Source organism: Argopecten irradians, chromosome 8 (assembly GCF_041381155.1).
Source record: "Argopecten irradians isolate NY chromosome 8, Ai_NY, whole genome shotgun sequence".
NCBI classification, from domain to species: Eukaryota; Metazoa; Mollusca; class Bivalvia; order Pectinida; family Pectinidae; genus Argopecten; species Argopecten irradians.
The window spans coordinates 17,399,121-17,426,350 of NC_091141.1; the positions used below are offsets into that span (position 1 = coordinate 17,399,121).

The 27,230-nt window shown below is 34.8% G+C and overlaps 1 protein-coding gene across 3 annotated transcripts; it reads left to right on the forward strand.

Moving 5' to 3' along the window:
- The first annotated feature begins 1,344 nt into the window (after positions 1 to 1,344).
- LOC138329535 (uncharacterized) lies at positions 1,345 to 27,101 on the forward strand. 3 transcript variants are annotated; one of them, XM_069276598.1, is made up of 10 exons: positions 1,345 to 1,434; positions 12,049 to 12,257; positions 15,670 to 15,788; positions 16,036 to 16,160; positions 16,694 to 17,058; positions 17,492 to 17,545; positions 19,993 to 20,131; positions 24,558 to 24,673; positions 25,002 to 25,083; positions 26,559 to 27,101. In XM_069276598.1, exons 2-10 carry the CDS (start codon positions 12,120 to 12,122, stop codon positions 26,999 to 27,001), a joined length of 1,581 nt encoding a protein of 526 aa, XP_069132699.1. In that variant the 5' UTR covers positions 1,345 to 1,434; positions 12,049 to 12,119; the 3' UTR covers positions 27,002 to 27,101. The 3 variants fall into 3 exon arrangements, with proteins under 3 accessions (XP_069132699.1, XP_069132698.1, XP_069132700.1); XM_069276597.1 differs by lacking the exon at positions 1,345 to 1,434 and adding an exon at positions 11,749 to 11,929; XM_069276599.1 differs by lacking the exon at positions 1,345 to 1,434 and adding an exon at positions 11,749 to 11,929 and having other exon boundaries at positions 12,052 to 12,257.
- The last annotated feature ends 129 nt before the right edge of the window (positions 27,102 to 27,230 follow it).

The window sequence follows — 27,230 nt, forward strand, 5'->3', positions numbered from 1 at the left end:
ATGACAACGGGCTAAACAGTCGTTCCGCTCTTTGTTATGTTAAACGTTATACAGAAACTTCCACTTTTATAGACAGGAACAAACAGATGCGGGCCAAAGGGAAGACGGCGTGAATGGAAACGCTTGGAAGAAGAAAATGAATAAAGAAGATGAGAAAAGACTTCAGTCCATGCATAGAAAACAACGTTTCCGGACTCAATTTAGCTCCAACACTCATTAAAATGTTAAAAAGTATTGAGTGAAAACGTTTTATTTATTTTGTTAATCTCTAATGTAAGACTGTGCATTCAACATCCGAGAACGTCACACAGAGCTTTAACAGATTCGTTTATTCAGAGCACTGTTTAGCATTAAAACATAAAATATATGTTTATTATCAAATCGTTTCCTTTTCACACATAATAAATCATTCTACATCAATCTTTCATCTTTGCCTTCCCAGTCTTTTATATAATCGACTTTATGCATTGGGCACACAACAAGAACGCGTCCTATTTGTCACAATGCTATCTACAATGTGGAGACCGGTTTGATGGTAGAAAAAATAAGATCATTTTAAATACATGTGCAATTATGACTGACTTTTTCTATAGCTATTGCTAACACACTTTGAAATATAAGAAGACAATTAAGTTATACGTATAATATAACCTCTAAAAGCATTTGTATGTGAAGTTTACGGAAGAAGAAGCAGTTGTATATATTAGGCCTTTTTGAATTGGCCTATTACATATAAGTTTGTCATATATAACATAAAAAAAGTCCTAGTAATAGGCATGTTCCGCTGACTTGAGAATGTGATGTTATCTTAATACTGGTCAATTATAAACTATGCGAGTAGTTTGCTATGGTACGAAAGTGCCAAATCTGGTTACTCTTGTGATGATGCAACCACAGCATTGGGACAGATATGTAATAATGAATACATACATACTTAACTCTACGGACCAATGACCCAAATATCTCTTGTTTATATGACATAATCATATTGATGTATCCTTCTGTATTTCATCCAACTCATATGTTGGAAATGCTGGCTTTTCTACTATGATTACCTTTGTTTATACAAATGTGTGTTGAATTATAAATTCATCCATTTTTTTCATGAATATATATTGCAATTCATTGAAAAATTAATTAACTTAAAAAAACAAAATGATTAAATGCGTGCAGGTCATAACCATACACGTAGATCTATTACGTTGATATTGCTGTTCTGATATATTTCCGGAAAGACTTTCCATAGGCTAATACACAATAATATATATTAAAATTAAATGTAAAATACACAATAGAATATATTGAAATTAAATGTAAACTTTAATTGGTATGGTTTAGTTATGCAAACGGCCGACCTGAGGTGCAGTGTGTGACGAGATAAGAGTTCTGAACGGCAGTGTCAAGGCTGTCAGAATCAATCTCGACGTCTCCCAGGTAAGTTCCATATCTGTATTAATGTTTAAACTGATGTCAAAGTTCTGTAAAATGGTTACCATGAATACACATACCATGATGTTCTTTCTGTATGTCATATTTCGTACTTTACAACTAAGAATGCATTGAAGTGTATCTTCCATTTTAAGCAAATATGTCGGTATGCACAGTTGTTTAAATGTTTCAGATAATTCCTGGTAACCCACGACCGATACATACCAATTTTAAGATAAACTTATAGCATTAAGAAGTCCGTAGATAAAGGGCAAATTATTGTAATTTATTTTACGACGATATTTACTAAAGTTATGTTTTGTCAAGTTTTCAAAACTCTGATCGGTTGATAAACCTTTCGACATGCATGTCACATGTGACTTACTGTTTTACAATCAGTTTTCCGACTCGGGATATTGCTTAATAACGCGTCGACAACAGCGACGACAGTACATGTACTGTGGCAATGCTAGCTTGATATGCGTTTAGAAGGCATTGGTGTCACCTGATACGTCAGTACTATGTACAATGGATTTAGAGTGTATTCTAGTGCAAAGTCACTGGTATTTATGTCTCAGGGCCGTGTTGTCCATACCAGTTTAACTTTCAACTTTAAAAAGGGTTCATTGGTTGTTTAAAGGATTCTTTAAACTCTCAATAGTAGGATTATTGTGAGTGGTAACCTAAAGTAGTGTAAGAATACACCGATATCGGTTGTATGAATGATCAAATTACTTGTTTTAAAATATATTCAAAGGAACAGTTTTCTTTTGTATTCAACACATAAACTTACTTTAATATACACAAACACCCACCGAATGCTGACAGTCAGAGTTACTTATATACAATATTTATGTACTGTGGTTTTCTTTTTTTAGCCAGATATTGAGTTCCATTAATTGGATTGACGTTATATACATGGACAGTGGAATTAAATCAATACATATAAGGATTAGATTCTGTGCCTAACGCAGTATAGTCCAAAGAAGTATCAGGTCAAAATTAGTCACAGTTATATTTATCCTGATATAAGAAAATAATTTTCAAAACATCGCATTTAATCACTTTTATTTATTAGAGGTCTAGAGCAAAAGAAACCGAATATTATGATAAAAAGTTTTTTCGATTTAGAAATCATACCAAAAGAACATTTAGTAGGCAGTCACTTATATAGCATACTAACTATCTAAATCTCTGCTTATATTGAACTGGGATACTTTGAAATCCTGTTTAGTATGAGCAAATTCTCAATACCCTGCTTTTATTTTTGGAAAATGGAAAGTTGCCTGATTCCGGTAAAAGGCGTTTAAAACTGGCCGCAAAAACTCTTTGAGTTGTGATCGAACGCTTAAGGCCGTTACTAGATTATCGTCCTCTAAAACAGCAATCCTTCACTAGATTATCTCCCCTAAAACAGCCATCCTTCACTAGATTATCTCCCCTAAAACAGCAATCCTTCACTAGATTATCTCCTCTAAAACATCAATCCTTAACTAGATTATCTCCCCTTAAAATAGTCATCCTTTACTAGATAATCTCTCCTTAAAACAGCCATCTTTTAATAGATTATCTCCCCGTTAATATTACAATCTGTTACTAGATTATCACCCCTTAAATCGGCAGTCATTTACTAGATTATCTCCCCTAAAACAGCCAACATTAACTAGATTATCGCCCCTTAAAACAGGAATCCTTTATTAGATTATCTTACCTTAAAACAGTTATCCTTTACTTGATTATCTCCCCGTTAATATCACAATCCGTTACTAGATTTTCTCCCCTTAAATCAGCAATCCTTTACTAAATTATCTCCCCTCTAAGCAGCCATCCTTTACTTGATTATCTCCCGTTTGATATCACAATCCGTTACTAGATTTTCTCCCCTTAAATCAGCAATCCTTTACTAAATTATCTCCCCTCTAAGCAGCCATCCTTTACTTGATTATCTCCCGTTTGATATCACAATCCGTTACTAGATTTTCTCCCCTTAAATCAGCAATCCTTTACTAAATTATCTCCCCTCTAAGCAGCCATCCTTTACTTGATTATCTCCCCGTTGATATCACAATCCGTTACTAGATTATCGCCCCTTAAAACAGCAATCCTTTACTAGATTATCTCCCCTTAAAACAGCCATCCTTTACTTGATTATCTCCCCGTTGATATCACAATCCGTTACTAGATTTTCTCCCCTTAAATCAGCAATCCTTTACTAAATTATCTCCCCTCTAAGCAGCCATCCTTTACTTGATTATCTCCCGTTTGATATCACAATACGTTATTAGATTATCTTCCCTTAAATATTACATTTTCGTCTTCTGTTGGCATTATGAATGATCCAGAGTTATATGTGTTTGTCTGTTATATTGTAGCAAGACCAATCAATAAATTACTCAATATCTACTTATAATGCATCGTGTAATATACAAGAAAACTGCAGCATACATTTGCGATATAATATCAATTTGACAATATTGCGTTAGATGTGATATATTCGTAATTTGTAGAATTTATATAATTATATAAAACTTTATATTACGGGCGTCGTATCACTTTACATTACATGTTTATTACATATGTATTCCGGTAATTGGACACTTGAACAATCCAATGTTTTATCATTTTTTTAAATAATAGCTAAAACTTATTCGTTATGTAAGACATAGCAGTGATAACAAGACTGAAATGCATATGTATTATAATTTAAAATGATACGAAGTCCGTTGTTCTTCGTCTGTCTGTAATATAAAATGCAATATCAATTTTAAATATTGCGTATACATTTAATGTATGTCACATCTACTCCAATAATATTGTCAAACTGAGATTCCAATACCAGCGGACTGTGTCCTCAGATCATATGCTTGTAATTCTCGAAGAGATGTTTAATACCGCGCAAGATGTGAATCTGTACAATTTAAACCAAAAAATATTTCATTAAGTGAAAATAGATTGCATGTCTGAGATACACATGTGTATATCTGCCTATTAACGTAAAACCTGTGTAGTTCGTGTAGTCACGTGACAAATGTTGCTGACGCTGTTGCTGCAAAACTTTGATTCAAAAAAGGAGGAAAACAGATTGGATATAATTACAATTATTTAATTTTGATATCAATCCAATGTATAAGCAGTTCTATGGTAATAAAGAAGTTAATTTCAAACTCCCACCATGTTAGACACGGCCGTACGGCCGGAACACACTCTATTGTTCGTTTACAAACCATATCAAACTTTATTGAATTTATTTCAATGTAAAGCAATAGTGATCTACATACATAGAATAAATATGTTGCTTTTGAGCGGATAACATTTCCGGTCAGTGCTTTAGAGTATATACTAGACCGACACTGTCGTTGATTTTTACAAAATTTTGTAGTTTTCTTCAAGTTTATGAACTTTTGAATCCGTATTAGAATACCGGATATTAAGAGAAAATCAATTTAAAACGACGAAAAAATCAGTACCATGACTTTTCGATTTATCCGACGAAAACTAGCGTGAACGCGGCTGGTCTTAACAAATAAAACGGGGATATCAAAAATTTGTTAGACTCACCTGGGTCCTTTTTATGATAGACTTATCCACACTTCACTGACTTTGTTAATCCAACCGTAACGGTACACATTTTTAAACTTTGGGGAGGATACATGTTTCCTGAACAGCTTACTTTTTCTAACTATGTGACTTTTACCCCCAGACGACATATGGCGGTGTGATTTCGTTACCTGGACATAATTAATAATTAACATCAACGAATACAGGTAAGTAATACAGGTCAGTATGTATTGTTTTATTGATCTATATTCGCGCTTGCTATGATGACGAACGACCAGGTGATAATCTGCATATGCAGGTGGGTATAGGACAATCATGGGAATCAGATTGAGGCTTATAGCTATATACAATCAATAGAAATATATCGTTCACGATGACCTTGATATAAAGTCAGTATGTCGCACGTCCCTACCCTTACATTAATGTGCATGTAAAGAACATCATTATATATTTAATGATCGTATTGATTAGCATAGCTATATATAGAACCAATGTGGGTAGAAACATAACTTCATTAAATATGGGATTGTCAATGAATTGGCGTTATATATACTTGTAATAAAGATAATAACGCCTTATATAAATAATATAGAACTGTTTTGTTGATAAAGTTTCAAAAACCAAACGGATCCTAGTTTTACAACTGTTTTTTGTATCTTTTTGACATATTACGTTATAAAACCATTACCTTATTAGCGACCCATACAAATAGAACACGTAGTAGATGTTCGGATTTTGTTTGGAATATTCTATCTTTGCACATTACATAGTTATTTGCCCTTGCGTGTAGGTATCGAATGTACCGTCATCATTTTGTGATCGTAATTCACGTCGTTTTCGCAGAAGTATGACGTTACACTCGCAAACACATGACGTCACAATCAATACCTACCCACAAACGCAGATAACTGTTATATGTATGTTTGCAAAATAAATCTTTCACCCGGAATCGATATAAATGACACCTAGAAGAGTTTTCTGATATACTCTTAGATGACAAATTTTGACGAGCTCTATTTGTTTAATTATTGGAAAAAGTCTAACATAATTGTTAACATTGACGCATTTGGTTAACTCTTCAGTAAATCAAGTATGTAATTTATTGTGTCATCATGATATGTACAATATAGAACAGTGATAAATAGTCAAAATCTGTCCTTTTTGGGATTTAGTGTAACTCACTCTAATGTATTGTGGCGCGCAAACATCCTTTCGAGTTGTTAATGGCTGGTACAGGTACATGTAAATAGCAGCAACTAGGGCAGATTGAGAAGATGTTTGTGAGGACAGTTAGAACTGTCAACGTTTGTATACGGGACTGTATGGCTGATGGACGGTAGATTGTGAAATTCAAAGTAGTTCAGCGTGTTTTTATATAAGTGCTGACTCATTTTGAACTTGTAGTTATGTTTCAAAGCCCCAAAAATAGCATTAGTTTATAACGGTGTTTGTAAATTGATAGAGCCTAGGGTATTAGACAATATTTTCCTGATCCTTACACGTTTCCGTCAGAATTTGTTTTAAAGCTATATGTGCCGTAACATGGCGAACATTTTGCCATGCTAATTTTTCTTCATTAATCTATTGAAAACCATAAGGTTTGATGAATTAAGCAGTAAAAATCATTCAGATGTCTTATAAACGTTAGTTACAACAGAGAAATTATGAACTGTAAAATTGCTGTTTTTTGTGCCTTATGTATGTTTTGATGGAAACTTTCCTACAGAAATCACTTTACAATTACTAATGACTGTGTAAATATTTGAAATGAAATTGTTGACAACAATTTGGCTTCATTGTCTGACTGTAGGAACTCATTTCGCTTCACTATAGATGTACGTATAATGATTTTTGGCAATACTGCTAAAAATCATTTTCTGCTCTCATGTGTATTGTAAATTAAAACAAATGCATGGAAAGTACTGTAATTTTCAAAATGTTAGTAACTTTTGGTAATGAACAACATATTATTAAAAGCTTATTTTGCTTCGTGAGTATGAAAAAGACGGTACATATAACTTTCAAGGCATGGTTGGTTATATTGGACTACGGAAATGGCTTTCTTTTTTAAAAGGATCGTTTCGACACATTTGAGGGATCATACAAGAGGGATAGATATACTACAGAGAGTGTTGAAAAAATAGATAACGGTATGCTGTTAACGAAATCATACAGATTTTGCTTGCATCCATCAGCCAATCTTTCGACTTTTAGCATTAGTGAGGTTTGGAAACATAAAACAGCTCTTTATGGCTTTACACAACAAACTTTCCAGTTTTAAATACCGTGCCATAATATCATCTGGCGGAGTGGAACTAGGGATGATAACTTTGATAGCATTTTTATAATCTTAAAACAAAACCAGCAAATGTTACAAACTTTACACTTTTATCGTTGAACAATTTTAGGATTTTATAACGATAACAAAAGGCGTGTTTTAGTGCCAAAAGTGAAATATAATTGTAATAATTTCTTTTATTTGTGGATGTTATTTTCATCTACATATACCGAGAAACTTCAAAGATATGGAATTAACTAGGGGCACTAGGCTTTATATGTGTAGATAACATATGACAAAAGTACCTATATTGTATTGTTAATGTTTTTTTAATAACACCTTTTCTCATGAGTTTTATCAATTAGCACTAACAATCAACAGTAGTACATTTATCTCGGGTCATTAGTCCTCCATTACAGATATACTTCACACGTTGTTTTAGGTAAAATGTGTTTCAGTCCTAACGGAAACGAGATCCTTCACATCGATACAGTTTTCCCTTTGGGACATTACCTAAAAAGAAAATGTATTTTTAATTATATTCATTTCAAAAGGAATTTTTTTTTCAAATGACTAATAGTTTATGTAGTCATATTGTGAGTGGACTGAAATCCTAGCAATAAAGTAAAAAAAAAATAGCTGTAAGTTTAGCATCATCGGTGTATCCACTGTTTAAGTAATGTTTTAAAGTATAAATGATTTTTATAAAAAACAAAACATGTATGTGTACACATTACCATGATGCTTCTGATGATAACCTCAATGTATCATTACCTTTATATCAAAATAACATGGAAATAATCAACAGTTTAAATATATAACCAATATCTAAATGTAGTGTACATAACTATTCAAATATTTATCAACAAATCATTGATATTTTACAACATACGGTATTCATTATATAAGCTTTAAAAAAATATTAAAAATTCTTTAAATCATCTTGTTTGGAAATTTTGCTAACAGGAAAGTTAAAGATGCTCCACCGCCGACAGAGCATAAATGATATTCATCATTTGAACAATAATTGGTGTTTAATCGTGTATATAATAGTATAATTAACACAAAAGATAATATAAAACAATTTATTTTGCCTTTGGTGCATGCGCATTCAGTAGTTCATTCCATGTAGGATATAGTGGTACGGAATTTTATCGGGATGCAATTAATTATTTTTCATATTTTTAACTTGAAGTAAAATAAGATGCTCAAAATTTTCAATGGTGGTAATGGTGTAACGTAAGTAACTTTTGTAACTAAAGAAAAATACTAAATCGTCTGCTCCTGTTTTTTATAGTAAAAAATTACCATTTGTCAGCGGTGGAGCATCTTTAAATTACAAAGATTAATATTCCTACAAGTATATATATAGGTATTATCCACCTAGTAAATTGATTATTTTCTGGCAAAGTATCACCGATATATGAGGTTGTCAAAATCACACACCATCAATGGAGCCGACTTTGTATCAAAATCATTATCCACACACAACGTTCCAAATCAATAAACAAGGAAAACTTCATATAAAAGTATCAATTATTAAACAGATCCATGAAGACTATTGCCACCACGAAATATGGTTATTATTATCTAGTGTTAGGTAGATACCGGTATTCTTGAAAAAGGTAATTCTGCTTCAATTTGGATAAAAGTCAACATTGTACATAGAGTATCCGTAATCGACTTACACTTTGATACCGAGTATAGAATTACAATAGGTTTACAAACAATGCTACACATCAATCAATCTACATTACCCTCTCTGTGTCCATTGTGTTACAAGATCAAGCGTTTAGATTACATTCAGATTGGAGGTCGATTTCCTGAACGTAAAAGTGTGAAAATATTTTTTTATATCAACTTCTTGAGGCATATTGTTATTCATTGCGTCTGAACTTGTGTATACATTTAACAATGCTTTGATAAAAACAGTTTCATTCAGCTACAATGCTGTGTCGTGGAGTACTTTGTATAAACAGGTGTTTGGGTTTCTTAGGTAAAGTAAGTACATGTAATAATTTTGTATAATTTGTTACTTCTGTTGATATTAACATGCATGTCTGGGTGATCATTTTGTAATTAATACTAGCCTAGACTCATTAATGCAATGTACGTTGCATGGAACAAGATTTATACATGTCGTGCATTCATTCTTTTATATTAATCACATTTACATGCTTACACATAACAAGGTTTATCTCCTGTAAGTTTGGTGATAAGCGAATGCATTCATTGAGACTTGTAGAAGGTCTGCAGAAGGTCACACCTGTAGAGCATACCTGTAATACTTGTATTACCTGTGCATATCATGTAAATGTAAGACCATCTGATCATTCCCTGATTATCATTAACACTGAACCAACGGATACCATTCTGATTAATTAGTTGGCTGTCTTCATAAACTTTTTACTCAACCAACTTGTCAAAATAAACAAATGATTTCAGTTTAGTGATTAGCAATTGAGGTATTTTCCAAATGGTTTCAGTTTAATGAATAACAAACGATGTATTTTCCAAATGCTTACAATATAGTGCATAGTATCTGATGCATTTATCAAAGAATTTCAGTTTAATGAATAGCAAACGATGCATTTTCCAAATTATTTCATTTTGATGAATAACTGCCATTGTGTTTACAAAACTGATTTCAATCTTGTGAATTTCGCACCAAATTCAGCAGCATTGTTATTCATTCTCCCATGGAAGCCTTACCTGTATATTACACACGGATGCCTTTAATTAGGTAACGGTAGCCGGAGTAGGATCTCTAATGTATTGTGTCGCGTTAATTGCCCAGGAGGTATATCCTACGTGTGTATAAACACTTAAACTGTCCATTTATTTGTCCATTTTAAACAAACAATTGGCCTAAGTGACAAGTGTTTGTTTATCATCACACAAGGTAGAAGGGATTTCACACCGGTAGGTAGTCGTTTTAAATACTGACTAGTTTGTCATATTTAAGGTGCTAATGGAAGATAATGTGTATTCATGTATTCTGTATCAAATATATTGTTTTGCTTTGGTCTGCAAGTATGAATAACTTTACATTTATTAACAAATCTTAATTTCATTGACTTTATAAATGTAGCAATAATATGCAAAATATCACAGTGCTTGACCCTGGATTCTCGAAACAAGGGACACCTAAGTCAAAACTTCTAATTATGTACCCAAACCAAAATATTTCATCAAAGTTCATTTTTATTTTAAGTTTGTGTCTAGAAATCGAGAAACACATTATTTTCATTAAGTTGATGATAAGGAATTTGTGTACTAGTCAATAATCCAAATTACATTTGCTCTCAGCTATTGTAATATGATCTTGTCTAGTAGTCCAAGCATCTTAACGATCGAAAGTTGAATTGTCATATCTGATAATATATATAAGGTAAGTCAATTAATATTAATAATAAATTAATAATATTAATTTACGTGAAAAACTGTAAAATATAAGGAATGTATTTTTATTTTGTTGAGGTTAACCTCAACAAAATAAAAGTCTATTCCTTAAATAATTCTAGTTTTCAACCACAGCGATTGTATAATATGTAAGTCTTCCATCCTGATGTCAGTTTTTTTATATATTCGAGAACCACAACCAACTACATCGTTAGAACAACATAATTCTATGTAAATTATTGTATGTAGTTGTAACTGTAAACGTGTCATACCATTATCGATCAATAGGTCTAGAATCCATTTGTACCCGAGACAATATACTAAAAGACATGTTTAATCTTTCTTTCTTTCTTTCGGCCATTCATTTTATTGTATAAATACTATGTTTTCTGTATTGTTTCTGATGTATTGATCCAATCGACGCTGTTCCGTGTATACAGATACACCAATACAGATGGCGATCATAGTTATGCATGTTGTCAACAGTAGTTGTTTGTAAAAGTTCATGCATACGTCGACCTCATTCACTGGAGAGTTATGTTACCTGTGTAATATTACGATGTCCTTTGGCCATATTTTATCCCTTATACACACTATAATATATTTCTTTTTGATTTTATATTATTACTTCAGATAATTATTACATATAAACTGCTTTTTCCAGTATAATTTGTCTTTATATTTTGATTTATTCTTTGTTTAAATAGAGGTATGGTGACATGTATATGATTTTAAACGTTATATGCTAGTTCTCTATCTGCACTAACGGTAAAAAAATTATTTTGTTTTCTCTACAAAATACGATACATAAAAAACTATTGTTAAAAGTTCGCCACCTTTAAAATGTAAAAACACTTTTGCTGATTTAGCTACTAGTATTGGCTTCATTCATGTAATTGCTTTAATGAATACCCTTGTTAAAATCTCAACTGTGAAATCTTTAAAAGTAAAACTGCAGGCAGTCTTCACAGATAAATTATACAGTAGAGGTACTGGCCCATTAACGATTTTAACTGGTAGGTTTTCGTCCTTGTATTGACAAAACCAACACGCTATATCCACTAACACAACAGTGTCGCCTGACTCTGGCCCCACAATACACCAGATTAAATCTCATATCTACCAATCGAAACAAAGTTTGAGGTTTGTCGTAAGGTTGGCACTAGTGGCAGTGCAGAGGGGGTATTTCAGCAGCTGGTTTAGGAAAAGACATACATTTAATGGATATCTGCAGAAGAATTGACATCATTTGTGTGTCACACGGTTCGTAGCATTGTCTATTGCTACTACGTGTACTGGTGGAATGTTATAAACGGTTGATTTATGAATCTATATTATGCTGTATCAAGTTTATGAAGGCGAATATTTTACCATTATTATAGCAGATCACTGAAGCAGACGACAATCTGATACAGTCTGATGATCCTATGACCAGTGAGTGCCAATAGTAACAATGGAGGAACAGGATGAGGAGGGGTGTTACCTACAGAATGGAAACCACAACCTGCATCAGGAGGACCCCCATTACCCCAGGCCAGGACACTGTCGGATGGACAGAAGACGGACATCATACGCTCAGCGAGCAGTGTGGGTCAGTATATACCGCGATATATCGACATTTCTGGCTCATTATAATATTATACAACGTGTATTGATAATAAACAGAGCATCGATGGTAATCTTAGATAACATATATATAGCACAATCATAGCCGAGGTCTGCATTATTATATCTTACGTCTGTGTTATGTTACTATAGCTAACATATAAAGCAATGAAAGTAGGACTGATTGATTGAACGAGGCGACTAAAATTTTGATAACATATTGTAGTTGTATCTTACTTGATATCCCCTTGTGCCATTTGATCGCGTGAACTGGTTTGCTAAAATGTGTTCAATGACATATTTCTGAGAGGGGACACTTTTATTAAGGCATTGTCCATGTTTTAGAGCTCCGAGGGACTAGTAGAACGTGTACCACTAAAACTCGTCCCTGTGTATGCAATCAGCTAATATATTGTATTAATGTCGGTCATTTACACTATAAAAACTAAATTCGCTCCTAATTCACCGTTTTTATCAGCACTTAACTCAATCAGTTCGAATTAGCATCAGCGAAGTCGTTGATATTTTTTATTGACCATATATATAATTACAGCACTACATTTGAAGTGACATGGACTACTACAATTTATCAGAACCATCAGCTAGTATAGCCATATACTATTAAAACTATACATAACTTCTAATGAGTTAAATATAATTATATATGATAAAATAAGCACGGATAATTGTAACCTGGACACACTGTCCAAATGACCCACAAGCAGCCATTAAATATGTAACACCAATTCTCTTATGTTGCATATTATGACCCATTTAGATTTACAGATAAATCCATGTTTCTACCTAGCCGTTTTAAAAGTGTTCTGCTAAGGCCCGTCTTTATGAAATAAAATGATTCGTATTTGAAATATGATACAATGGTATATACACATGATTGATATATATCAATAGGAAATATGTGTATCAGGTTTGATATCAATTGACATATGATATAAAGCGTGTCAGTAGACCAAGATTAAGGGGAATATTGTTCCAATCCACCACCCATGAACATATAAGACGTGAACTAACGCCATCACTGTTAGCGATACGTGTTAGAATGTATGACTAACCTGAATTAACGATATGGCTATTAGAACATGTATATCGTAATTTCAATAAAACAAGAAAATAATATTTCAGTTATTAGTGTATTATTAAGATAAAACATCAACAGAAATTATTGGAATGCAAGAAACAAATACAATATCAAAAGTTTAACACAGGATCAAAATTGTTATAATAAAATATATTAAAGAAAAGAAAATGTTTTAATGACTTCAATAAAAAGTGTAAGAAAGATCAGCCGTTGCAATGTTTGATGTAGTATCCGAAAATATTGTTTTTAAATATGTGTTTTCGCATATTTGCGCTGAAATGTTTAAAAAGATATCTATATTTTTCTGGATAGCATAAGCTATGAGGTATGTGTTGAGTTTTAAAGTAACCTGCAATATAAGCAATTTACAATCAATTAATCATGTGGGTTTCAATTGTTTCGAGTATCTTTGGATGAATAAGGAAAAATTGTAAAATTAAAACAATTTCGCGATATTTTTATGTTTGAGTCTCGGTCGATCGTCTTGTGGCGATGCATAAAAAAACAAATAATATATGTCTAATTGAATTATTATAACTGTAAATTAGAAGTTGTTCATTTTCTTTATGTTTATTTAATTTTACCTTAATATCGACATAGAAACTAATGTCACACTCCTAATCGAACTCAAAGTCGATTAAGGAAAATACGAACGATGCATTTGTTTGCTCAGAGTAATATGACCTGGAGTTTAGGAGGAATGACCGTCCTCTGGTCTATCGACGGATCTCCTCATAGAAACTCTTGTTTTATTTAGATAGAATTTCTAGACCCAATCAAGAATCAGGAATCCAACCACTACCTATATTATTGATAGGTACCCTAGATGGTAGAGAGTAACATAAATAACAATTAATAATGATTGTGAAATATTTTTTATATAAATAACGCGATACGTGGTTTAAGATTCATGTACTACCCGCGTTAATCAATTTTACATTGAATTGCACGATTTCATATTAATTTAATCAATAAGTATAATTATATAAATATCAATCAATAACGGTGCGTGATATGTACACCTATTTTCACCATTATTTATACCCAATACGATCAGATGTGTGTTTGTTGTGTTTTATTAACCTCTAAACTACCATCCAGTTAATCACGCTATCTATTACGGCAATAAAAACATATTGTTATTTACTGTAAAGAAAAATGTCTCAGCAATCTCTAATAACCTTTTACCTATATAAGATGAACTTATTTACTATGGTAAACCACCTTGATAATCTTCAAGGTTTGTAAACACCATAAAGTATATCAAATGTCGTTAATTGTTGATGTACTTGACGATCCTCGATCTTTTGACATCACCCTAGTATGTACATGTATTGCTGACGTAGTCAACTGCTCTACATGTAATTAAGATTTATGTATGTTGACAGCATGTATAAAGGACTTAATTAGTTCTGATGAGTAGAAACAGATTGCAGGTGTTATATTAAATTATTATTCGGAAAATATTTTGCATCAATTATAAAAGTAATAAAGGAATAAACCTTTAAGTGAATACATTTAAGTTTATTGATAATTATATCAGTGATTCATGATCTATTTATCGCCATTTTTTGAGCGAAAAAATGCTTTCGATTGTTTTATTTATCTTTTACCTTACCTAGTTGACATCCAATCACACTCTTTTTGGAATTAAAAGTGTTGTTATGCATGTTTAATACACATGTCAGGGCAATCTGCTAGTTCATAAAAATCAACTTCTCAGGTAAAATTATTAAACGCAGGTAAAGTAAAAACTATCATATTCCAAATATAGGACGATTGTCTGCACACTATCAGGGAATAGCGTCGCCCTTAAAATGAGCCACAGAATTTTACTTCGCGGTTTCTCACAGAAATCTTTGGTATGTACTGTATAACTATAACAATGTTCATCTATTTATCTGAAAGCTAGTCTTATTGTGTTATTCCTATTTAAAGAGAGCTAGTTTTCGTATTTTGCATCATCGGAATGTTTGCAGGCACGAGAAACATATTATGTAGCACCTTTATTCTGTATTCATGTGTTTTGATGCAGTCATTCCAAGGAGGAAATGCCGGGTTTTCTATGAATTACTATACTAAATCTGCGACGTTTTGGCATCACTTTATTGTGTTAGTGTATTTAATGCAATGTATCATGACATTTCGGTTGAGTTTTGTGAACATGTGAGATATGTATCGTGGATATGTGATTAAATGTTACGTTAAAGTTTAGACGTTCTTTTCTCTGTTTCAATAAACAAATATCCCTTACTTATTGTAAATCATAAGTGCATTAATAGTATTTCGTCCTCAACAGGCAGTAGAAAATGTGGCCCGGCGGATGTCCATGCCAGCCTTTACTGTCGACACCATTACACAGAACCTGGAAGAAGAAATCGAGAGGGAGTCCGAAGAACCTAAGGGCAACTTTGAAAAGTAAATACTACATGAATATAATTAAATATATATTATTCCTTTAACTTTAATTTTTTTTTATTTTTTATCTTCCAAAATAGTAATTCTTTAGGAATTTATGTGGAATGAGAAATTCAATTATCACAAAAGTTTAAAATAATGAATACATAATGGAGATAGAGATTTATTCAAGTATTAATTTGACCATGTATTTATTAAGAGATAGGCCTAAATACCGTAATTAATATGATGGTTGTTTTCCTTATAGGTTACGTCGGTCAGGAGAGCAAATCCTTCACAGCAAGAAGATCCTACTACTCATAGTTGTGTTGAATATCATAGACTGTGCCTTAGTACTGGCGGAGCTTATCCTGGACATCCACTTCATCAAAGGTATGGTGTACCACATTTATAATTAATGAGTCACGTAGCTCACTTATTGTAGGTCTGCGGTTATTTACGATGTACTCTGGCTTTAACATGGAACAACCAACACTAACCATATTACAGGTAAAAAAAACCCACCTGATTTCTGATTTTCGTGGTGACTAATTTTAGCGGTCCAAGCCCAATTTCTTTTTTCATGACGATTTAGTTTCGCGATCTAGGATTCTACAGTTATATTTTATCTGCATTTGAAAAACTTTCGCTGCAATATATTTTCGCTATATGTACGCTTCCCTGAAATACTCGGATTTTCGGTTGTTAAAATGAATTAAGATCAAAATGGCCATTTTTAGGTACATACGTACAGTTGTTGACTAAGCCATGGATAATACCTTAAGTAAAGTGTCTGCAGCTGTTTGATCGGAAATGCTGAAAAAGTCATAACGTTTGTCCATTCTAACGTCGCCTATCACTTAGAAAATGTATCCACAAGTCTCATCTCTGCTTTTTGACGGTTAAGATGCTAATTTTTTTTACAGAAATGGTACACGAAGCTCGAAACCTAACTCTGAAGTTCACTTCCCTTTTGCTACAACTGTTTCCCGCCGTTTTCTCTGGACTTGACACAGAGGCAGTTGCAGACGTCTTTAACCGTGTAATCTGGTCTATGACGTCATACAACCAGACAGATGACGTGTCTCTAAATTTTACCACGGACACAAACACTACATATTTACATCGGAGCAGACGATCAGTCGCGGTGGCGGGAATATATAAAAACTACATCACACAAGCTGATATACCAGCTTTCATGGAGGCCGACCACAAACCTGAGCTAGAGGAGGTCCTATCGCATGCATTCCACAAAGCCAGTATAATCATTCTGGGGATTCTAGTTCTGCTGGTCAGTGGTTTACTCATTGGAAATTATTTCTGGATGCTCGAGAGATGAATGCTTGATAGGGTTTGATAGAGTTGATGCTGACGCACGTGTTCATTTTAGAATAATACTCATAAGCGATAGAAAAGTCACTTTCCACTAGCAACGAGCATCGATCTAACGTAAGCTATATTAAAGGCCTTGTGAGAATTCATCCATTCAACGGGTGTGATTCAAAAACCTTTATAAAATTGTGCTTCCAAATTGTTTCAAAAGAAAAACTTTTTTTTTTGTACGATATACAATAAAAAGATTCTAAGAACATCCCATTGATTTTTTTTCTTCTGTAATTTAGATTCTTGAGTTATTCATATGGATGAACTATCTTATGAACAGTTTTTGTGATTTGTTTGTAGACTCATTATATATATGTACATGATTCTTTTTATCTTTGCAGACATTATTGAAAGTATTCTGCTATGGATTCACACTGTTTAAGAAAAAGTTTGAGGTAAGTGTAATTCACGTTTTAAATGTAAGTCGTTTTCCATGTTTTTTTTTACATTGATCATTTGACTTCCACAACTAAATGTTCTTCTTGATAACTCCAACTGCTAGTATTCAGTATGAAAAAGAGGTCATTCGTATTCGGTTCAATATACACTTTAAATTGAAAGATATACTAATTGGAATCGAAAGACTTCGATAGACATCGGTTACAATATACACAAGGTCTCAGGAGTTATTTATTCAAAGTAATCATCAGTAGATATTTTTAAAAACTACAAATATCTAGGTTACATATGAGCTTGATGGCTGACAGACTGTCAATAGTTTTCGAAAATCGTTGTCCTGATAAAGATAGCTTCAGTTCTCCTTTTTCATTTCACAGCTTGTAACTACAACGGTTCTGCGACTAGTTCAATGTTAAGGTCACTTAAATAGCTTAAGGACAACGACAGAGGATAAAATTATTAACATGATTTTTTTTAAAATAAGTATACTCGTTTTTCCAAGAATCGTTTATGAGACATTCCCCGGTTGAGGACAGCCATTTTTGTTTTACATTCCGACGACTCACCGACCCCTATATAAAGCGCGTGAATCGACACACGTGCGCTCATTCATGTACCTATACACCTAGCAGTCCACAGGTTATATCACCTACAAATAGGTAAACAAAACCCTCACCTGTAAAACTATATGGGACTTTTTTACCAAGAAAAAATGTCAACTCCTCTAAGTTGTCATTTAGATGTTTCTCAAAATAAAATTCCAACGCAAGTGAATAGAAATCCAAAAATAATCCGTCCACATATCTTCACGTATATCATCGTACCCGACGCACTCAACTGACCATATACACGTGACTATGTACCTGACCCGAACGAGCGACAACTATCAAGGACACACACGTGTCGTTGTACATGTACGTGTAAAACTTAGTGTATATTGAAGTGTTTTATTAGTTCGTATTGGACATATGTTGGGATATAGCTGACAACACATTCATGTATTACTTCAATGAAATATTGTCAGGTGAGTGCAGTGTTTATTTTCAATTTGACATTGTTATTTGCAATATCGGGGCATGTGTATCTGTGACAAGATATGCTTAGAATGATACACGTGTGTCAAGTGTCCCGTGCTTTATATAGGGGGTTGGCCAGTGAAGGTTACTAAGCAGAGCAAAAGAAAAATGGCTGCCACTTCCTTAGATACCACACTGTCATAACTAGGGGATGTCTCAGAAACAATTTTTGAAAATAAAATATTTCGTTAATATTTTTTTTTTAATTTCAACTGCATGTTTTTAACGGTTCTGCGACTAGTTCAATGTTAAGGTCACTTAAATAGCTTAAGGACAACGACAGAGGATATGTACTTCTTTAGCAATACTCAAACTACTTGTTTATATGTTTTAACTATAACTCGGACCTAAACGACAATTCCTGTTTCTCTTACTTGTCTCTTTTACTAGCAATTTCACATTTCTGAAAAGGTTGATACTAAAGTTTATATTCTTGGAAATGTTTTTACTCGTTGATTTTAGATTAAATGTATAGCGTCGCACTGAAATAAATCTGAATTTCAGTTTTATCATATTAACACGAAGAATGAATTAAAATTGTTCTTTTATGGACTGTTATATTCTCAATAATCGTACTGATTCAGTTTTTCAGGTAAGTTTAATGCTTCATTCCTCGAAATTGGTAACTACAAAGAAAAATATTATTTTGAAGTTCTACAGGTGTAATGAGACCAGAGGTATTATACAGAGCATGGAAACTTCCCGTTGCATCCTTAAATATATGTAGCACCCGTTTCTGTTGTAGTTTTAATTAACAATGTTGTGTTATTGTTTGCTTTGAACTTGTTGCCTGGAATCTGGTTACGCTGACCGGACCTTTAAACAATGCCTGACTATAGATATAATTGAGTAGTTGATCCTATTTCCCGGAAGGTTTTGTTTTATAGAACTGCGTTTCATTGGTTGAAGTATATCCTCATTGTTTAACAGATAATCTCTACTTCTGAGGCATAGAAATCATATTTACATTATGTTGCGATCACAGCATTACACTTTTGATTATATTGTATGTTGTGTTTGTCCCCCTAGTTGTTGACGTAGTGTTTTCGAGCATGTGATGTGATATCGATGTACTGATTCGCTTTCCCACTTTCGTTTACAATTAGCTTATGTGTTTATAAAACTTCCTTGATGTCGATGTATTTTGACTATTTTGAAAAAAACGATATTTTCGAAATTACGGTTACTATGACTTGTATGTTAATCGATCATTTTAAATATTGTCAAATCATGTGTGATAACTAAACTCTCAAAGTTTTTAACAACACAACGAGAACGTTCCAAAATTGATTTTGAATTATAAGTATACACATTTGCCATTTACAACAGTAATGTATAGTTTAATCAGTTTTCCTTTCTTTGTTTAGCTGTTTGATGGCTTTATTGTCGTCGCATCCTTTATTATCGACCTGGCTTTCATCAAAGGCATTATGGGATATCCGCTAGAGGACGCTGTAGCGACCTTGGCCTTCCTCATCCCCTGGCGGGTCATCAGGGTCGCCAACAGTAAGTAAAATATTCTGTCAAGTTTGCTTTTGATGGATTTTATTACTGCAATGTGTTTATAAGGGGTCATTTAATTACTGAAGTTGATAACTTTATATATAGACCTGTCAACTCCCTGGCATATTAATGGCTTAATCTGTTATTCTTAACACTAAATAAAAGATGTTTAATTGTCGTTATAATTTAATAGTTTATTGTCTTCTTGTTTATATAATGTAGACTTCCAAAAGGATGTTCTTAAGGTAACCGGGACAGCACACATATTCCTCTCATTTAAATAAATTTATACTCTTGTTATAAGTTAATTTTATACTGACACAAGCACGCACAAGATCCATATATGTACATGAGTATAGGTAAACAGTATTGATCCATTTCCGATCTTTTTTTCAACTTCAAGCGAAACAACACAGCAAAAGCGAAAGAAATGCTATGGACTATTATATACTTATAATTTAGACGTATTGAAGTGCTTTTTAAGTTTTACCATATTCGTTTCCACTGCTGCGTTAATTTATAAATCATAACATATTTCAATGCATAAAATGTCTAGGATTTGAAAATATGGAATTTTTAGGGTGCGCCATTTGGATTTCATCACCTATAAAATTATCACATTTGACTGTCTAAATCATGACTTAATACGATTATGCTGTACGAAAATTTATATCCATGTTGGATTTTAAGTGATGAGCTAACATCTTACTATTCAAACTACATTATGTATATTCGTACACAATAAAAGCAAAAATAAATTATAATGTGCTATCGCATAATTATAATTAAGACGTTATGCAGTATTTTCAAAGTTTTACCATAATCGATTCGACTTCTGTGTGAATTCATTTGTAACTTCTGTGCTACATGTATATCATGACATGTTACATTGCATAATGCTCTGAGGTCAGAAAGCCATAATACACTTTTAGCTTTTAGCTCAACTGGCCCGAAGCGCTGGTGAGCTTATGCCATGGCGCGGCGTCCGTCGTCCGTCATCCATCCGTCGTCCGTCGTCTGTCCATCAATATTTCCTTTAAATCGCTACAAGTCATAGAGTTCTGCATGGATTGAAACCAAATTTAACCATAAACATCCTTGGGGGAAAGGGAACAGAACTTGTATAAATGTTGGCTCTGACCCCCCGGGGGCAGGAGGAGCGGGGCCCAATAGGGGAAATAAATGTAAATCCTATAAATCGCTACTTGTACTAGAGTTCTGCATGGATTGCAACCAAATTTGGCCAGAAACATCCTTGGGGGAAGGGAAACAGAACTTGTATAAATTTTGGCTTACCCCCCGGGGGCAGGAGGAGCGGGGGCCAATAGGGGAAATAGAAGTAAATTCTATAAATCTCTACTTGTCCTAGAGTTCTGCTTAGATTGTTACCAAATTTGACCAGAAACATCCTTAGGGGAAGCGGAACAATACTTGTAAAAATGTTGGTTCTGACGCCCCGGATGAAGGAAGGGCGGGGCCAAATAGGAGAAATGGAAGTAAATCCTATAAATTGATTCTTGTCCTAGAGTTGTGCATTGATTGTAACCAAATTTGACCAGAAACATTCTTAGGGGAAGCGGAACAGAACTTGTATGAATTTTGGCTCTGACCCCCCGAGGACATAAGGGGCGGGGCTCAATAGGGGAAATAGAGGTAAATCCTATAAATCGCCACTTGTCCTAGAGTTCTGCATGGATTGTAACCAAATTTGGCCAGAAACATCTTTGGGGGAAGGGGAACAGAACTTTTATAAAATTTGGCTCTGGCCCCCCGGGGGCTGGAGGGGCGGAGCCCAACAGGGGAAATAAAGGTAAATTCTATAAATCGCTACTTGTCCTAGAGTTCTGCATGGATTGTAACCAAATTTGGCCAGAAACATCTTTGGGGAAAGGGGAACAGAACTTTTATAAAATTTGGCTCTGGCCCCCCGGGGGCTGGAGGGGCGGAGCCCAACAGGGGAAATAAAGGTAAATTCTATAAATCGCTACTTGTCCTAGAGTTCTGCATGGATTGTAACCAAATTTGGCCAGAAACATCTTTGGGGAAAGGGGAACAGAACTTTCATAAAAATTTGGCTCTGCCCCCCCCCCCCCCCCGGGGGGGCAGGAGGGGCGGGGCCCATCAGGGGAAATAAAGGTAAATTCTATAAATCGCTACTTGTCCTAGAGTTCTGCATGAATTGTAACCAAATTTAAGCAGAAACATCCTTAGGGGAAGGGAAACAGAACTTGTGTAAATTTTGCCTCTGACCCCCCGGGGGCAGGAGGGGTGGGGTCCAATAGGGGAAATAGAGGTAAATCCTATAAATCGCTACTTGTCCTAGAGTTCTGCATGGATTGTAACCAAATTTGGTCAGAAACATCTTTGAGGGAAGGGGAACAGAACTTTTATAAAATTTGGCTCTGACCCCCGGGGGCAGGTGGGGGCGGGGCCCAAGAGGGGAAATAAAGGTAAATTCTATAAATCGCTACTTGTCCTGGAGTTCTGCATAGATTGAAAGCAAATTTAGACAGAAACATCCTTTGGGGAAGGGGAACAGAACTTGTATAAGTTTTGGCTCTGACCCCCCGGGGAGAGGAAGGACGGGGCCAATAGGGGAAATAGAGGTAAATCCTATAAATTCGCTACTTGTCCTAGAGTTACGCATGAATTGTAACCAAATTTGACAATAACATCCTTAGGGGAAGGGGAACAGAACTTGTATGAATATTGGCTCTGACCCCCCGAGGACAGTAGGGGCGGGGCCCAATAGGGGAAATAGAGGAAAATTCTATAAATCGCCACTTGTCCTAGAGTTCTAGATGGATTGTAACCAAATTTGGCCAGAAACATCCTAGGGGAAGGGGAACAGAACTTGTATAAATTTTGGCTCTGATCCCCCAGGGGCAAGAGGGGTGGGCCAAATAGGGGAAATAGAGGTAAATCCTATAAATCGCCACTTGTCCTAGAGTTCTGCATGGATTGTAACCAAATTTGGCCAGAAACATCTTTGGGGGAAGGGGAACAGAACTTTTATAAAATTTGGCTCTGGCCCCCCGGGGGCTGGAGGGGCGGGGCCCAACAGGGGAAATAAAGGTAAATTCTATAAATCGCTACTTGTCCTAGAGTTCTGCATGAATTGTAACCAAATTTAAGCAGAAACATCCTTAGGGGAAGGGAAACAGAACTTGTGTAAATTTTGCCTCTGACCCCCCGGGGGCAGGAGGGGTGGGGTCCAATAGGGGAAATAGAGGTAAATCCTATAAATCGCTACTTGTCCTAGAGTTCTGCATGGATTGTAACCAAATTTGGCCAGAAACATCTTTGAGGGAAGAGGAACAGAACTTTTATAAAATTTGGCTCTGACCCCCGGGGGCAGGTGGGGTGGGGCCCAAGAGGGGAAATAAAGGTAAATTCTATAAATCGCTACTTGTCCTGGAGTTCTGCATAGATTGAAACCAAATTTAGACAGAAACATCCTTTCGGGAAGGGGAACAGAACTTGTATAAGTTTTGGCTCTGACCCCCCGGCCCCCCGGGGAGAGGAAGGGCGGGGCCAAGTAGGGGAAATAGAGGTAAATCCTATAAATCGCTTCTTGTCCTAGAGTTACGCATGAATTATAACCAAATTTGACAATAACATCCTTAGGGGAAGCGGAACAGAACTTGTATGAATTTTGGCTCTGACACCCCGAGGACAATAGGGGCGGGGCCCAATAGGGGAAATAGAGGAAAATTCTATAAATCGCCACTTGTCCTAGAGTTCTAGATGGATTGTAACCAAATTTGGCCAGAAACATCCTAGGGGAAGGGGAACAGAACTTGTATAAATTTTGGCTCTGATCCCCCAGGGGCAAGAGGGGCGGGCCCAATAGGGGAAATAGAGGTAAATCCTATAAATCGCTACTTGTCCTAGAATTCTGCATGGATTGAAACCAAATTTTATCACAAACATCCTTGGGGGAAGGGAAATAGAGTTTGTATAAATTTTGGCTCTGACACCCTGGGGCAGGAGAGGCAGGGCCCAATATGGGAAATAAAGATAAATCCTATAAATCGCTACTAGTCATATAGTTCTGCTTGGATTTTAACCAAATTTGGCCCAGAAACATCCTTTGGGTTAACAGAATTCGTATAAATTTTGGCTTTGACCCCCTGGAGCAGAAAGAGTGGGGCCAAATAGGGGAATTAGAGGTAAATATTCAAATTCCTTCAGAAGAGAAATAATGAACCTGTATTCAGAACATTACTAGGCATTACAACAAACCAGGTGAGCGATACAGGCCCTCAGGGCCTCTTGCTGTTGAATCATTACAATGTCACACCGTCTCTTAAACATCATCTGTAACTGTCTAAATCCTGACTTTATACGTATATACAGTCTTATTTCATTATATTCATGTTGGATTTTAAGTGATAAGCTAACAGTTTACTATTACGTGCCTGCGAAGGTCTGGTTATGGCGGTCATGGATGAGGCACATCTACAGCTGAAAATGATTTACACGGAGAAAAAGTTGGTGGAGGAAAGATTTGAGGAATCAGAGTCAAACCTAAAATATCAAAAGGTAATGGTAATTTATATGAGAAAATAAAGCATGCAAATTTTTTGTGTGTGTTCTGATAAACGTTTTACATTATTGTGTATATGTGGAAATAATCATGTCGTAATCTAAACGACAATTTCGCAGCATAAGTTTATCATTTTATTCAAAAACCAATAATCAAATGCTTGTCAAATCTATAATAAAATTAGTAATCATCCTGATGGCCAATGGGATATTATCTCATTGAATATTATACCCTATATGTGTAAAGGGAGATAAGCCTTACAGTGTACTGGATTGCTTATAATTTTCGTGTATACGCCTTGATTACATTACATGTCATTTACAGAACGTCAACAAGATACTGCGGGACCTTTGTCTCAGTGAAGGGATTCCCATGTCTAAAATTACAGAGAAAACAGCTGGATGTGGTAAGATCAGAAAACGCCTGTTGAACTCACTAGAACCTTCCTTTTTCACTCTTTCATACCGTCTTGGAAGCATGTCAGTTTTATTTTGATTTTTTCTCCTCACTTTTTCATATCTGAGGTCCTATCTTATCATATTAATGTAAAGTAATTCTGAAACGTCCACCTTTCCTTGATATCACTAGTTTTATGAAGGTACTTTTCGCTGAGTGCGAAGAAGGCATATTTTCATGGAACGTAGCATATCTAGGATATGTTTGTCATTACTTACAAGGGGTGGAAAAAACTACCGAATTATATGACGAGAATAGTGAATTATTTGGGACACTAGGCCATCTTTTCGCTTTACGTGCAGTTACATTAGATACAGATTCATAAATTAGGTTTAACAGAGTACTTGACCGCTACCAGGATCTAATGATACGAAGCATATTGCAATTGATATTTGCAAAAACTACCATAGGTGATATCTATGTCTCTTTTATTTTTTATTATTTTCTTAATATCCATATATTAAACTTAGATATTTCATATATTTGTTACACGCGTTGCACCGTTTATAAATATTATTCAATAACCATCTTTTTCTCTGATTGCGGATTGTCTATATGTATCTTTAAAGAATCAATATATGTTCAGGAAGCATGCATGGTGTAACGAGTGGTTATGGGTGCTTTTAAATGGCCTTGATCGCAATAGTTTATGAATGTTTACCCTATATTGACCGAAATATCTGAAGGATAATGCTGATCTAGTTTCGTCTGTAAGATGATTTAAAAAATGCATCGTTCATCGTGTATCGTTCCGCTCAATAATTGCTGCATATTCAACGGATTCACAAAGACGCTTCGCAGCCTGTATCCAGTCTAACACCATCTACTAATATGACGTCATTGCATGGCTCTAATGACGTCATTGCATGGTCACATAATTTACGATAGACACAGTATTGTCATGATTATCGTTCTGACTGCAGGTTCTGTGGCAGCCCTGATATCTCGGCTTCCGTTTCCGATCCCAAGACAACCGAAGAATTAACCACGTGACTTCTGGTAGAAACGTCTAGTCAATGTACAAGAGTCTACCTTGTACACTGAAAAATTATCTGTATCCTGTGCTTCATGAAAAAATGTTTTATGTTTGATTTAGTTTACCGTTATACATTACATTAAAATGGGCATGGATATAGTTATTATATAATTCTCGTATATAAGGTATAACTACATTTTTTGATGTCACTTCTGATGTGGTGAATTAATGGTTATTGTCACATCTATTTTAGGTAAAACGATAGTGTTACTTATCAACAATTGTATTTTAAAATCTGTATGCTTCAATCTTTTTTATAATGTACATGAACCTTTGACTGTTGCTCACTTTTCGCGTTCGATGACCACATTCGGTCAGCGTACATAATGTGCATACATGTTATCATTTTTGTGAAAAAAAAGTAATGAATTTGTTTTTCCACTTTACAGAAATGCCACTCTTTTTATTAAGAGGAAGGAAACGGACACCTTTTAAAAGTATACGGAAGATAAGAAAAAGACTTAATTGTTTCTCTTCACAAGAAGATGGCAATACAATGCCTTCCATCCCACACCGGGAGTCATACAGAAAGAATGGTATATATACAGTTGATCCATATAACTCTTCTGACGGCGAGTCAACAACGCCCTCGCTCTCGAGGCATTCCACGGTGCAATCTATTCCGGAAGAGGCACCGGATGTAGTGCAAGAAATTAAGGTAAAATTTATTGCTCCAGAGGATGATATTAAGGATACTTCGGATGTTAGTGCCAATAATGATGCTATAGACGGTAAACCACACCAAGGACCAAGCCCAGGTCGATATAGAAAGGCACATAACTACGTTAAAAGGAACCATCTGGAGACAAATGTAACGGAAAGGAAGCACTAGAGGGCGCAATTGAGTTTGGCAGTAACACTATATAACGTTATTGGACTTGCAGTAACACTTTATGACGTCATTGGGCTACACAAATGGACTTTCATTGAACATTGGGCTACACAAATGGACTTTCATTGAACACAGGATGGTGCTTATTGACCAGTTAGAACATTCTAGAATGAATAGACAATATTATGTGCATATATTATGCATTTGATAGAATCGTGACAAGATAGTG

Bases quoted from the DNA above. Each gene is read 5' to 3' on its own strand.
- LOC138329535 (XM_069276598.1), top strand. From the start codon at position 12,120: ATGGAGGAACAGGATGAGGAGGGGTGTTACCTACAGAATGGAAACCAC. The intron at 12,258-15,669 runs GTCAGTATATAC...CGTCCTCAACAG, and splicing joins ACGCTCAGCGAGCAGTGTGG to GCAGTAGAAAATGTGGCCCG. The intron at 16,161-16,693 runs GTATGGTGTACC...TTTTTTTTACAG, and splicing joins GGACATCCACTTCATCAAAG to AAATGGTACACGAAGCTCGA.